The 14,968-nt window shown below is 32.5% G+C and overlaps 1 protein-coding gene across 5 annotated transcripts in view; it reads right to left on the bottom strand.

The window, feature by feature from the left end:
• LOC118202991 (DNA mismatch repair protein Msh3-like) overlaps positions 1–14,968 on the bottom strand; it is a 90,217-nt gene that overhangs the window by 18,673 nt on the left and 56,576 nt on the right. For all 5 annotated transcript variants that reach the window (XM_035375227.2, XM_035375230.2, XM_035375226.2 and 2 more), the window contains 2 exons: positions 8,469–8,576; positions 5,144–5,261 (listed from right to left, as the gene is read on the bottom strand). In XM_035375227.2, the coding sequence (XP_035231118.1) occupies positions 5,144–5,261; positions 8,469–8,576 (226 nt within the window). The remainder of the gene's footprint in view (positions 1–5,143; positions 5,262–8,468; positions 8,577–14,968) is intronic.

Raw genomic sequence — 14,968 nt, 5'->3', positions numbered from 1 at the left:
ATCAGCTTGTATAGCTGCCAGTAGTTTTCTTGTATAGCTGCCATGTAAAAATCAGTCGATGACTTTACCACCGACTGATTTTTACATTCTTTGTATTGCTACTCATAAATAAAATGCTTTTTTATCATTTGTTTATTTACTTGAGCAAAGTAATTAAAGTTACATTGACGAGTTTCATATTTGTGATTCAATTCTTTCTGGATGCGTATAGTATTTTGCAACAGAGTGTATTTTAAAATAAAGCAAAATGATGATCTATAGAAACAAGCATTAAAATGATATGAACTACTTCCACCTCACCCACAAAAAAAATTTGCATCTGATAGTATCTACAGAAATATTAGTAAGAAAAAAAGTAGTTGTTTCAATTGCCAATGTCATTAGATATTTGAATGTATACAGTATTTCTGAATCATAGCACAAACTTCAGAATGTATTACAACACATCAAAACAAATACATTTGTAGTATAACATACGGTGAAGAGAGACTATTACAAGGGAAGGCAAGGTTAAAAGAGCAAACAGCTACCATAATAAAAGCCCAATAAACTGATACATTGATTATCATCGATTCTTGAAAATACCAAGCATCAATACACTGTAGTAGTAGTGAAAAAACGTCTGACTACAAGATTCTCAGTAGAGCGAGTAAGACTTCTTGTATACACAAGATTCTTCTTCAGATTCCTATGAGAAGTTCCTATGAGAAGAAATCCAGAATCATTTTCAAACACTTTTCAAATGGTGGCCAGTTCTATGCAAAGAAACTTTAGTTCTTTGATCCTCAAAAGTAACATTAAAGCTAAAGTGTACTTTCACAATAAAATGCAATGCAGAGGCCCCAGCATGCTGATATCACATTTGATGTTAGACAAACACTAGAACATATTGCAGCAACTCTAGTAAGATTCTTCTAGAAAAATATGGTAAAACTTTCCCTTATATCAATTTGATAAGAGCTAAGGCTCAATAAAAAGTTTGTTAATGATGCCAGTCTAAATGCTATGAATGTTAAATTTTCCTTTCCATGTCAAAGTAGCTTCATTCATGAAAAGCATATGTGCAAGAAAATCTATGCACAAACAGGGAGCAAATTTATTGAAGCAAAGATAATCCTCAGCTCTCAACGCATCAAAACTAAAGATTATGACACATATTAGCCTTATTCACCTTTCTCATCACATGTAAATGACAAAAAACAGTTCTGCAAACTATGCCAGATATTTGAATAATGTGACAGTTTTTTTGTCAATACGGTCAAAAGTCTTTAATCCAGACGTCCATAATCTGGAATGATCTATAATCCGGATCTCAAAGCCACAAACTTTCTGCACATGCATCAACACATAATGCGTTGACGCATGTGCAGAAAGTTTGTGGTTTAATTTTGTTTGAAATTTATTTAAATGGTTTAATTTTGTTTGTGGTTTAATTTTGTTGAAATTAATTTAAATGGTTTAATTTTGTTTGTGGTTTAATAAGTTTGAAAGTTTGTGTGTTTAATGTATAACGGACGGTATAAGCTAATCTAAAATTATCTAATTATCTATTTCAGTTAATGTTGCAGATTGCATTGTTCCTTAATCTTCTAATTGGATCCGGCTTATTATTTTTTGCAGACTGTTAAGCCTTCACAAGAGCAGATTCGACCGGTAGCGAAAACCGGTTCTTCCAACGTGCCCCGTACACATGGGACAAGTATTAACTGCCTCGCCGAATTGGAGGTAGAACTTGGTTGAATGTTCCTTACCTCTCCGGAGCAGGGCAAATGGGGAGATTTCTTGTACGATACTGCGCAGTTCACTTAATTTTAGTTACTGCTCACTGGACTGTCAGCGAAACAATCGTGCTGATAGATGTCTGGGGATGTGATAGCATCCCCCCCCCAAAATTAGATAGAACTGTACAAGATACGAAAATTATAGAAAAATACAGACAAGGTTATCTGATGCTAGGTATTCCATAAATGTCGTTCAAATTAAAACTAAAGTTAAGACAAGTGCATATCGGCTTCAACGTGACAAGGGACTCGGTACCTTTTGAATGATTTTTTTTTTAATTAAGCATTTTCATCTACTTTTTATGAATATTATTAAATGGTTTTGTGAGACAAAATAATTTTAAGCTGAAAAAAAGTTTTTGCTGGTAATTTTTTTTTAATTAAAATTTTTGAGGAAAAATTGTACAATTAAAATGTCTTTCTTCTTCTAAAATTTTCTATGTCTCCCCCCAGTTTTTTTATTGTATTTATTAGAGTGTTCTTAATAACTTCAAGGAATGATTTTGCAATTAATGAATTCGTTTCTGAGAAAAAAATAAAAATACACTTTTATCTAAAATCTTTAAAACAAATATGATCTCAGTCACGTTTTCATTTCAAATAATTTTTCCTTTCAGTATTTTGCAAAACCCATCTTTGTTTCTATAAAGTATATAATTTTCAATAAGCAGTAAAAATAATAAAAAATTTAGTCCATACCTGTATATGTTTTAGAACTTTAAGTAAAAGGATTTATTGAAAAAAATGCAAAAGGTTTCTCAGTTTGCATTTGCAGTTTAAAGAATACAAACTGTCTGAATAGACATTTAATCATTTCAAATCTTTAAAATTTTATTACTGAATTTCAATACACACATATGTATGTAAATCAAACCTAGTGCTATTTATTCAATTAGTAAATATAAACATAAATTACAAACCTTTTTTTAAAACTTTATGTGGCTAGAAAAATTGCAAAAACTCATAAAACGCAAGCAGAATTTTTCTTTACCTGTTTTTGTTTTGTAAAACACGTTCAAAACAATTTTAATACATTAATTAATTATAATATTGTTGCGTGTGTACGGGTTTGTAATAGATTGATAATAATTTGTGAATGATTGTCATTGCACTCAAATCCGATGATAGCTTAATTAAATTTATTTTAAGACACAGACATTTTAAGAACTTTGAAGTGTTTATGTTGATAAATTTATTTTATCAACATAAACACTTCAAAGTTCTGGAATTTTCCACGGAAATACTTGTACAAGTGTTTAGAATATCACTAAGTATAATCAGTAGTTATGCTTCAATCTAATAAGAACGATAAACACAACGGAATGCAAAATGCATCTTAAGAGAAAGTTAACTCAGAAATATCTCCAATCTCACCCTGAACTAACAACTGGCAACAATAATAACTTATATCGCATAAATAATGTCATAAAAATAGTGTGGTATAAGGAGATTATTACTTTGAAACCGATGTTTTGAATTAATGTCCAAGAAGAACCAATATTTCCCATTCTGCTTCATTGCATATCTTTCAAAAAAGTAAAAAAATCATCCAATTAATTTCCTTTATCATTTTTTTTAAATGCGAAAAGTTTGTTTTATAATCTGCGAAAATGTCGGAAGATTGTAACCGATATATTTTTAGATATAAAATTTTAAAATTAATGTCAAAAAGCCTAAAAATATGAATGATTTTTAAAAATTCTCCCAAAATAGTTTTTAAAAAAATTACGCTAAAAATTTCATTTAATTTTTTTTTCTCCACAGTGTGTTATGGTGCAAACTATAATATTCTGAGATTCTCAGTTTATTTGTTAATATTTGCAAAAAGTCGTTTCAACTTTAAGTTTGAAAAAAAATCTAATCCTCTAAAAATCAAAAGCGTGACACCACATCCACAAGCAGTGTACGTACAAAGTTTGAGTTCTACATCTTATCAGGAAGCAACTTAAAAATCCATGACCATCTTTTAACCATAGCGACAAGCACCAAGAGTGAACTAAGTAACAGCTTATAAAATAATAATAATAATAATAATAATTAAAAAGCATATATTTTTCAGGAACCATTACGAAAGTTCAGGTACCAGTTGCGAAAGAACAGATTACAAAATTAACAATGGTAAACAACGTTAAAAATGTGTAAACAGTATTAGAAATCTGCCAATTCGGAGATGTGATTGTTCACAGAGGCTTAGGTGTAAAGGGGAAGGAAGACGGTGGTCTTCTGAACGGGTCCTAAAGACGAAACTCTTTCATGTCTCCTTTTTCTCCTCTTGCTAACGGCAGCTGTGCGAAGGAGCGTTGCATGTGAACGGGGCTTTAGAGCAATTTTATAAAAGTAAGCTTGAACTTTCGATTATATCAAAAAGAATTTCCGATTCTGGAGCTGCCAAAGGATCTACAAAGCGAAAGCATGTTTCGATGTCCATTAAACAAAAAGTGGAATTGCTGCAAAAAATGGATAAAAGCATGACGAAAGTGACAGAGAGGCGATTTGTTTCTTTATACATTCTGAAATCTGTTTATCAATTTCACGCTGCTCTGCGGAGAGGGGGAAACGTCACGGAGCGCAATGAACTGGAAGATGATCTGTCAGCACTATCCTCATCTTCAGGGCAGATGTTTTTATTTTATTCGGCTTATGATTCCTCGTGTTTCATCTCGATGTACTAAGATATAATTTAAATTAATTTCCTCGTCATTATAAATATCACGAATACACATTAAATAGTTTTCTGGTTGCAATTTTCTAATTTCAACTATGTGTATGTATGCTTTACGCATGCGCACGCTGAAAGGTATGTTTAATAAAGTAAACAAATAAATATTAAGCTTTTTTTTTTTTTTTTGTAAATTTTGATACCCTTTAGATCATAATTGCTCTTTATTTCATAAATTACAGTTTCATATTTTTAATTTTATAATTTCTGCATGCCATCTTACCAGATTTAAACTGATGATCTATAATCGGGAAAACTCATAATCCGGAATCGCCGAAGTCCCGACTGGTCCGGATTAAAGACTTTTGACTGTGTTAGAAAATCTATGACATTTTAAGCATTTAAAGTCCCATTAAATGAAATCATAAATCAAAAACTTCAAAAACTCAACGTATACATACTTACGTTTAGCATTTTCTGCACATTTAAAGCAATCATGCAGAAATCTGTTTAATGTAAACAGTCTCACGAAATGAATGTTTTCAGAAAAATAATATTGAAAAGTACAATAAAATATTTTTAAAAATTGAATAAAATTATATAATTTAAAAGATCTTAGCATTTTAAATTTTCATATCAAATTTCACAAATCTGTTTGTTCACTACAAAAGATTTCTTATGTGGAAGAAATTCAGCTGCTTACATTTAGTTTCAAATCATTTGCAACAAACTGATGCTCTTCACCCATTAATTTTGAGATAACAGGATGCCAGCCCTGTTCTACCTGGAAGTTGCGATCATCTGCCTCAGACAAATGTGGCCTGTCAGCAATACATCAAATTTAAAAGTTATTATAAATGAGAACAAGCAATTCAAATTTAGAGTTGAAAAATAAAAGGAACTTTTTTAAAATAGATGTTATTTGAATATAAATAATTACAAACTCTAAAACAAAATGTTGATGTTGACAGTTATTAATTTGCTTAATGGCTTTGGTGTCAAACACAACAGCTTTAAATACCTTACTCCTTAAAAAGACAGAGATTTGATTTAAAAAAAAGTTTCTACATTTCACCATGACCGCCCGGTTGCGAAGTGGCTGCGCATCAAGCAGCTGCACCACAGGTTCGGGTTTCAAATCCCCGGGCTGGGCACCTTTCCCTTAAGTGGGTCAATAAAATGAGTACCAAGTTCGCTTGGGGACTAAACACCGGGGGGGGGCTGTCCTGCGACAAGCTGACTACTTGTCCAGGGCATATGCTGATGCTCTACGGGATCCAAAAGTCAAGATAGCAGAAAAAGAGCACTGCAGGCCGTGGCCCACTAGGGCTGTTGTGCCACTAGTTTAGTTTAGTTTATACATTTTCATCATGCATTTACAAACTGCTCATTACCTGATAATAAAAAATACAAATTTCACTTATACACAGATCTTTAAATTTCCTCGACTCAGTGCACAATTATCATCTACAGTGGTAATGGCTTCAGAGTATAACTAAAAAAACTTGATTTTTGTTTGCAATCCGGTTGAAAAGTTTCAGATTTCAGCTGAAAATATCCAAATGGACATTAATTTTAGCCACTTCTTTCATTATTAGGAAGCAGAATCTACCTAGTTTATACTTTTTCTTTAATTGTATTTAAAAATTTAGTAGTGCACTGTTATGGCAAATATTGCCATTTATACAACAACTTGCAGTTAAAGTCCATCTGATCTCATTAAATTAACATTTAAAAAAAAAAATATTGCAGTAAATCCTACGTTTATTGCAGTCACAGAGCTTGCATTTATAGCTTTATGATAGCAATCAGCATTAGATTATTGTATAATGAATGAAAACAGGTATCTCTCAATAATATTTCAAAATAATAAACAGCTCTGATTTCTACTTATCAGCTTCTTGAAAATCATAGTATTCACCTCTATTACACACATTTTTCATATACACCATCATTGTCTTATTTCCACATGAGTTATATTAATTACTCACCATCATCTAATTCATAATAAGATATTCACAATTTATTACATTTTGATTTATCTGAAACAATTACAATAACTTTAAATGTTTCAATTCTAGCTTTCAAAGCTTAGACAATTTGATAGGCTGAACAACCCCTATCCAAATTCCTTAACTTTGACAAAAACAACAAATTTATAATATATAATTAATTTTTACAGAATAATTACCTTAAAATATGGCACTTCAAAAAATATCAAATTTGAAATTTAAGGTATATATATTTTATACAGGTTGTAAATACGATTTTCTTTTTAATAAATACTTCATCCTGTAATGCATACCAATTGGGAATCAGATATCTATATACAAAACAGTTATGAGTTAAAAAGCAACCAATGTAAATATGAAATTAACTTGTTCCCTCCATATAATGCATAATATTTCTATGCCATAGAATTAAAACAACAATATCCATTTATGTTCTATAGCTCAATTATTTTAAAATTTAGTTCCAGGCTTTAACCATTAGTACTTAAAATTTAACTCATTCCTTACATTTATTTTACATTTATATTTTGAGATTTTGTTAGTTGTAAAACGAATGCAAAAAACATTTAGTTACCATTAGTATCATACTAGTATACCATTAGTATTTAAAATTTAATTTAACTCATTCCTTATGTTTATTTTTGTAGAATATTTTACGGTAAAAGCTGTAAAGCTAGCTGTAAAAGGTACGGACAAATGGGGGGGGGGGAATATATCTTCCTATAAATAACAATGATATAAAATTAGGCAAAACAACAGCCCTTGTGCTTATGATAAAATAACACATCGAACAAGTATTAATTTAAAAATTAAACAACAAAAACCATCACCTTTATATTTGTAAATATAATGCTGATTTTTGTCGTTTGATTTTTAAATTAGCCTTGTGCTTGGCATACATTTTAATTAAGACTCCATCCATTTCAAAGGCAAACAGGTTCAAGTCCCTCTTCACCAGAAGCAACAAAATCTGCTTCAGATGCTTTGTTTTGGCAGATTTCTTTGCCCCTGATGAAAACAGATCTGTACCTGTTCGTCCTTGAAATCAATAGAGTCTCAACTAAAATCTATACAAAACACAAGTTTATTGCTTTGCTTAATTTTATATGTTACTTCAGTATTTTTCTCTTCTCTTTTGAACAATGATATGAAACACATGTATCCTTATTAATAGAATTCAGGTTTTTGTATAATGAAACTCAATGCAACAGTCACAAAAGCAATATAAAACTCAGACACTTAGACAAGCTTGGTGTTTTTTCTACGCTTTTTCTCTACCATCTCAAACATTTAGAAACTTTAGTCTCCTTGAATTGTTTGCAGCTTTCAGATACTTATATCCTCTAAGATTCTGAATTAAAAAACTTTGGTCTGCTTGAACTGTTTGCAACATGCAGGTACCTATAAGGTTGTTCTAATAGTCTGGCTATAGGACCAAGTTAAGCAGTTAAAGTAGGTGTTTTAAATATTTATCTTCGTGATTGAATTTGCTGTTCTGAATATTAATGAAACTTGTTTTTTCATCCTGAAGGTGGGCAAACCCACTTTGTTAAATAAAAAGTAGTTGTTTTAACATTTTGCAAAAAGTTTTTTTTTTTTAATTTTTTATTTATTTATTTTTTTTAATATGTGTTCATGTAATAATATATATACATGAGAAATAATTTTTAGAAGGGACAACAATACATGCAACATGAAATCCTCTTATTTTATTTTTAAATAAATTTCAGAGATAAAAGACTTTAAAATAAAATTAGTAAAATAAAAGTTAAATTGACAATAAAAGATAAACTCTTTAATTTCATTTCTTATTATTAGTTTTATTATACGCATGATTTTAAAAATAAAGAAATAAATAAAAACTGATATTTTAGTGCTGAAATGACGTAACAACTTACTGTGCTAAATAAAATAAAATTTTAACACACTCCTTATATCTAGTCAAGAGACCTTTTTTTCTTCTCAGAGAAACATTATTTACATATTTAAAAGTAAATAATCATTAAAAGTTCAAACCTGCAAAATCTTTCCTCCTTTGCCAACTTCGAGAAACTCGTGTAACAATCTAATTCTGCCAGAAATGATACTGCTCTTTTATATTTGTAAAAGTTTTTTCCAAATTCACTAAATAAAAAAGTTTGACAAAAAAAAAAAAAAAAAAAAAAACCCTCTTCAGTTATGACTTTACATATGCATGCAATAAATACATTTAGAAATCAGGATTTTACAATGCTTCTAAGTTAAAAAGGATAATACAGTCAAAAGTCTTTAATCCGGACTCGTCGGGACTTCGGCGATTCCGGATTATCGATTTTTCCGGATTATAGATCATCAGTTTAAATCTGGTAAGATGGCATGCAGAAATTATAAAATTAAAAATATGAAACCGTAATTTATAAAATAATGAGCAATTATGATCTAAAGGGTATCCAAATTTACCAAAAAAGAAGCCTAATATTTATTTGTTTACTTTATTAAACATTTCTTTTAACGCGCGGATGCGTAAAGCATACCTTACTCATAGCCGAAATTAGAAAATTGCAACCAGAAAACTATGTGATTTGTATTCGTGATATTTATAATGACGAGGAATTTGATTTAAATCATATCAAAGACGGAGTACATCGAAATTAAATACTACATTTAGTAAGGAATTATAAGCCGACTAAAATAAAAACATCTGCCCTGAAGATAACGATAGTGTTGACAGATCAACTTCCAGTTCATTGCGCGCCGCGAAGTGCCCCCCCCCCGCGCAGAGCAGCGTGAAATTGATAAACAGATTTCGGAACGGTTAGATAAACAAAGGATATGCTTTTATCCATTTTTTGTAGCAATTCGTTTTTTGTTTGATGGACATCGAAACATACTTTCGTTTTCTAGATCCTTTGGGAGCTCCAGCATCGGAAATTCTATTTGACATAATCGAAAGTTCAAGCTTACTTTTAGAAAGTTGCTCTTACAGTCTGCAAAAAATAATAAGCCGGATCCAATTTGAAGATTAAGGAACAACGCAATTATCAACATTAACTGAAATAGATAATTAGATAATTTTACCTTTTACCGTCCGTTATACATTAAACACGCACGCGAAAACGTATTCTGCACTTGCGCAGATGCATATGCGCAGTGGTAAATTTCTTGCGCGCACGAGTAAAACGCCTATGCGCATGCGTCAATGCGGCGCATGCGCAGAAAGATTTTAGCTTTGAGGTCCGGATTATAGATCATTCCGGATTACGGGTGTCCGAATTAACGACTTTTGACTGTAGAACATTTTTATTATTACATATAAAAACTATAAAACCATTTCAACAACAATCATTTCAAGAAATAAGCTAAAATACATCAAATAGGGAAGAAAACATTACAACCTGGCAAAAAACACAACTATTATAAGTCCTGAAATATAATAATAAATCAAGAAAATTTCCTGTAAATGTAAGACATATATTAAAGTAAAAAATTAAATTAAAAACTTATGCAGTAATAAATGTAGAGGAACTATATCATGTTATATCTGATATCACAAAATTAAGAAAATGTAAGAAATAAAAACATTTTATTAGATATTAACTTAACCATAAGTAAAAATACATAATATACATTGCAATGAAAGAACAAATTATAAAATCAAACTTTTTATTGCACACTTATTAATCCAATATTGTTACGGGGTTCGTAGATTTGGAGTGAATAACGATGACACTTGATGAAGCATCAAAACACTTATTTAGCCAATATTAATCAGGACAGCTTCCAATAACACTTTACAGTCGTCGAAGATCTACTATAAACACGGTGGAACAATCAGTGACACAGCCTTCAGACTGTCAGGCAATAACAGTGGAGACAGCTTCCTGCAAAGCACCCAACTCTGCTTTCCAAAGTACAACTCCTGACTCTGCTTGGTCATTTTCGGAACTCCACGTACTCTCGAGACTCTCCGCACTACAACTCGCGATGCACTCGACGACACACGAGCACAGCTCCCGACTCTTTGGTTCAGTCGTTCCCGGAGCTCAACACGCTCTCTCGATGATGTACTCACCACGATAAACTACGAGACTCCTTCGGTGAACTCAACGACCCACTCAGCACTCGCTGCATGGCTGTCAACTTGATTGACTCGATAGACGAGACACATTCACACTCTAACTAACTGACTGCGGACCAGCAGGGTTTATATAGCTTTCGGCTCGTGTTCGAGAACATTCTGAGCTAAACCGGTAAGAATTCGTTCCAGAAGGTTCTCCATCAGTCCATGGCATATCGCCAATTTTGTCACCAAATGGGCAATTTCTCAACAAATGTGGCAACCCTGCCTTCTCTTGCCATTTTATGGCAACCCTAAAACTGCTTTGCGAGGAAGCCATCTCACCGCGCCTTGACATTTTGTAAAAATATTAAATAACCACCATTTCATAAATTTGAAAAACAATAATTTATGATTGTGAACATTTGATAAGTTATTCTTAGAGAACTCTAGTAAAAGGTCATAACAAACCTAATAAAAACATTTAAACAATAAGATTAAACTATGTTATTCAATCAGCATTTGACAATGAAATGACTAAAAACTGTCACTACTCTGTATATGGTACACTGCAGATTAAGAAAAAATAACTAGTGCTAAGAAGTATATGAAATATATATGTGACCATGAAAGACCAAAATTGGAGAATGTCGACTTTTACCGGAGAATGTCAACATTCACCAAATATGTCAGTGAAAGATCGAATATTGCATTACATTCTTGTACATTCGGACCCTCACCGGTGCATGCCGACAATCACAGATATGCTCTGGTGTAGGTCGAAAAGAGAGAAGTATATGTATACGCTGTCATTGCAAAAAGAAGTGTTCAACAAATAAATGCAGTTGTAAAAGCAAGGGACCCTTGTGCAGTTCAAAGTGTCATAATAGTTTAAGTTGTTGCAATAAATAAGATTTGAATCACATAATTTAGTAAGTTTTTAACTTCTAATATTTTCCTTTCTCATTTTGAATGTACTGTGTGTTTTAAGTTCTTATGTTCTTATTTTAAGTTTCAAGTGTGTTTTTTTGCGACTGAATTACAAAGAAGAAAATATAATATTCTTATATGTTCAACATTCACCATTAGTACATGGTGAATGTCGACATTTACCGGTGTAAGTCAGAAATAAGAGTATTTGGAAAATATTTCGGACATATACCAAGCGGCTTTGTGAATGTCCCTCTCCTGTCCTAAAAATAGTAACTGTTTATAATATATGAATTGAAAATGCATCATTTCAAAATTAATCTGCATCATGCCATCTTACATTTTACAATCATTACTTTACATTTTTATTTTATTTTACATTATAAAATATGGAAACACACTTTTTATCTTCAATTTGTCATTGTTTATTCCTCATTTTAATTTAGATACTTCCCTCTCCTGTCCTAAAAATAGTAACTGTTTATAATATATGAATTGAAAATGCATTATTTCAAAATTAATCTGCATCATGCCATCTTACGTAATGCACAGCAATGCTGATATCTTTTCTCCAATCAGATTAAAGAAACTTTTGGCTTTATATCTCACTTTTTCTGAATGCATGCTTTCCTGCTTTGCCTCACTGCTGCTAAAATGCATTGCTCGTTTCTCTGTGCCATCTATAATCTAAAGATGACCTAAATTGTACAAAACTGTGCAGTGTATATCGCACTCATGATGATGTGTGAACAAGAATATGTGTATCAAGAATTAGTTGCCCTGCAATAAACTATGTCTTGTCTTCAGCCAAGTTTGTTTGCAGTGTCATAATTATATCTACGCAGTAAACTTCTCCAACCCATTACAGCTGTATCTCTACTGAACCTATTACAGCTATCAAGATATTGCAAATTATATTATATATATGAACACAACGTCCAACAAGTAGTCTTGTATTATCTTGTTGGAAGATTGCGTTTGGCAGGCCTCAAAGACAGACCACAACTACTGGAAGTAAGATACCAGAAATGTAACAATCTGCATTCAAATTATCGTTGATTCAAACTAGAGATGTGTTTCTCATGTACCCAATGGCATCACACCAGGTGTAGACCCCCTATGCTGATACTGAATGCAAGCAGGCAATGTGCAGTCTCCTTGGAACCTCCAGACATGTATACTACCATCAAAATACTGCACGCAGAACCGGGACTAATCTGAAAAGACAACATTGTGCCACTCCTGTATACAGCTTTGTCTTTCGGCGCACCAGAATCACCATCTCTCTCTAGGCTGCACCATTATGGGAAGTCGTAGTAATTGTCACTGTGCTCATAGTCCTAGCTGTTGCAAACCTACCCATTTCCTGACTAATGGCCCGTGATATAGTTTTACAGTTTTGCAGGGATGACCTCACAGTATGTTTGTCCTCTCGAATGTTGGGAATAGGAGGGTATTGAGATCCTGCGTACCATTCAGTACGACCCTCAGCAACCCATTGATTCCATATTCACATGACAGAAGTTGGATGTCGACCAGAGCGAGAGGCGATATCATGGAACGATAATCAGATTCTATGCTATTTCTTCATCGTATTGGACTTATGCGTATGTGGATTACTTCTAAATTGTGTGACTTTTGTGTGCAGTGAATAGTGATATTTTGCCAAAGATTAGTGACCACATGCTATGGTGGGGAACGAACTCCCTATGGCTAAAATGGATACATCTGTGGTTAGGAACCATGTGCTAGAGTTAATGGATGAAATGCATCGTTTTAGGGATGATAAATATCTAGGAGATAATTGGGGTGTGTTAATAAATGCGGAAACTTTAATATTAGAAGACTACTTGTGTGTGTTACAGAACATTGAAAAGTTAAAAAATAGGATTACGCTGATCGATATAGACTTGGAAACAATGAGCAACTTTGAAGGTGTTGAACAACATATTCAGTTTCTTCGAAACTTGTAAACCAGGGAACGCGGATTCGCTGATAGACTATTAAGGATATATAATGGTAAGTGCGAGTTTTTTGGTGCACATAATCCTGACTGTGTCAATTTAAGTGTTACTGATATTACTCTAAAAGTTATGGCTGGTAAACTTAAAAATGTTACAACTAATACAGTCAAAAGTCGTTAATCCGGACTCGTCGGGACTTCGGCGATTCCGGATTATAGATCATCAGTTTAAATCTGGTAAGATGGCATGCAAAAATTACAAAATTAAAAACATGAAACCGTAATTTATGAAATAAAGAACAATTATGATCTAAAGGGTATCAAAATTTACAAAAAGAAAAAACTTAATATTTATTTGTTTACTTTATTAAACATTTCCTTCAATGTAAGTTGCTTCGTTTCATGTTATAATACTTTCTCTTTAATTCTATTAAACAGACATAATTTCTTGTTTAGTTACAAAGTTCCGCTGTTCAAGTCCTATAATTGCTGTGTTGAGAATACCGACTAATTTGTCAATCGAAATGTTTTCAATAACCTCTGGGTCACTTTCTTCACTGTCGGAAGCGAATTATAATGACGAGGAACTTGATTTAAATCACATCAAAGACGGAGTACATCGAGATGAAATACTAAACTTAGTACCGAATTATAATCCAAATAAAATAAAAACATCTGCTCTGAAGATAAGGATAGTGTTGACAGATCAACTTCCAATCCCCGGTGTGAAATTGATAAACAGATTTCGGATTTCAAAACATACTTTCGCTTTGTAGATACAAATTACATATTAGTAAATATATATTGGAAATTCTATTTGACATAATATTTCTAATCTATCATAACCTAATAATGACGTTTCTGCCCCCCCCCCTCTGCCGCAGAGCAGCGTGAAATTGATAAACAGATTTCGGATTTCAAAACATACTTTCGCTTTGTAGTAAATATATATCGGAAATTCTATTTGACATAATCGAAAGTTCAAGCTTACTTTTATAAAACTGCTCTAACAGTCTGCAAAAAATAATAAGCCGGATCCAATTCGAAGATTAAGGAACAACGCAATCTGCAACATTAACTGAATTAGATAACTTTAGCTTAGCATATAACTCCGTTACACATTAAACGCGCATGCGCACAAACATATTCGCAGCCATAAGGGTCTTACGCGCTCTCGTAAACACCTGTGCGCATGCGTGAACGCGACGCATTCGCAGAAAGTTTGTAGCTTTGAGGTCCGGATTATGGGTGTCCGAATTAACGACTTTTGACTGTACTTGTAAGAATGTTGATTTTAATGTAGAAAATTTCTCTGAAGTAACTGTTAGCAATTCTGAATCTAATATTAATGATAATGTGGATAATATTAATGCTAAGCCCAAGAGGCCATTTAAAAAGAATAAGAGGTCAGCTGCTGAAATCACTGATCCTGATTGCTTTGTTTTGCCGAAACATCCAGCCAGGTCAGCTAAATTGATTAAGTGTAATGTGGAAATCCCAGTTAGCAATACAGTAAGACCCCGCTTAACGCGGGGATACGTTCCATCAAAGTAGAGCGTAATGCGAAACGGCGCTAAACGAGGCTAT

This window comes from Stegodyphus dumicola, chromosome 2 (genome assembly GCF_044657685.1).
Source record: "Stegodyphus dumicola isolate Sdum_Otavi_A_Nest chromosome 2, ASM4465768v1".
NCBI lineage: Eukaryota > Metazoa > Arthropoda > Arachnida > Araneae > Eresidae > Stegodyphus > Stegodyphus dumicola.
This window is presented reverse-complemented; position numbering and strand designations above follow the sequence as displayed.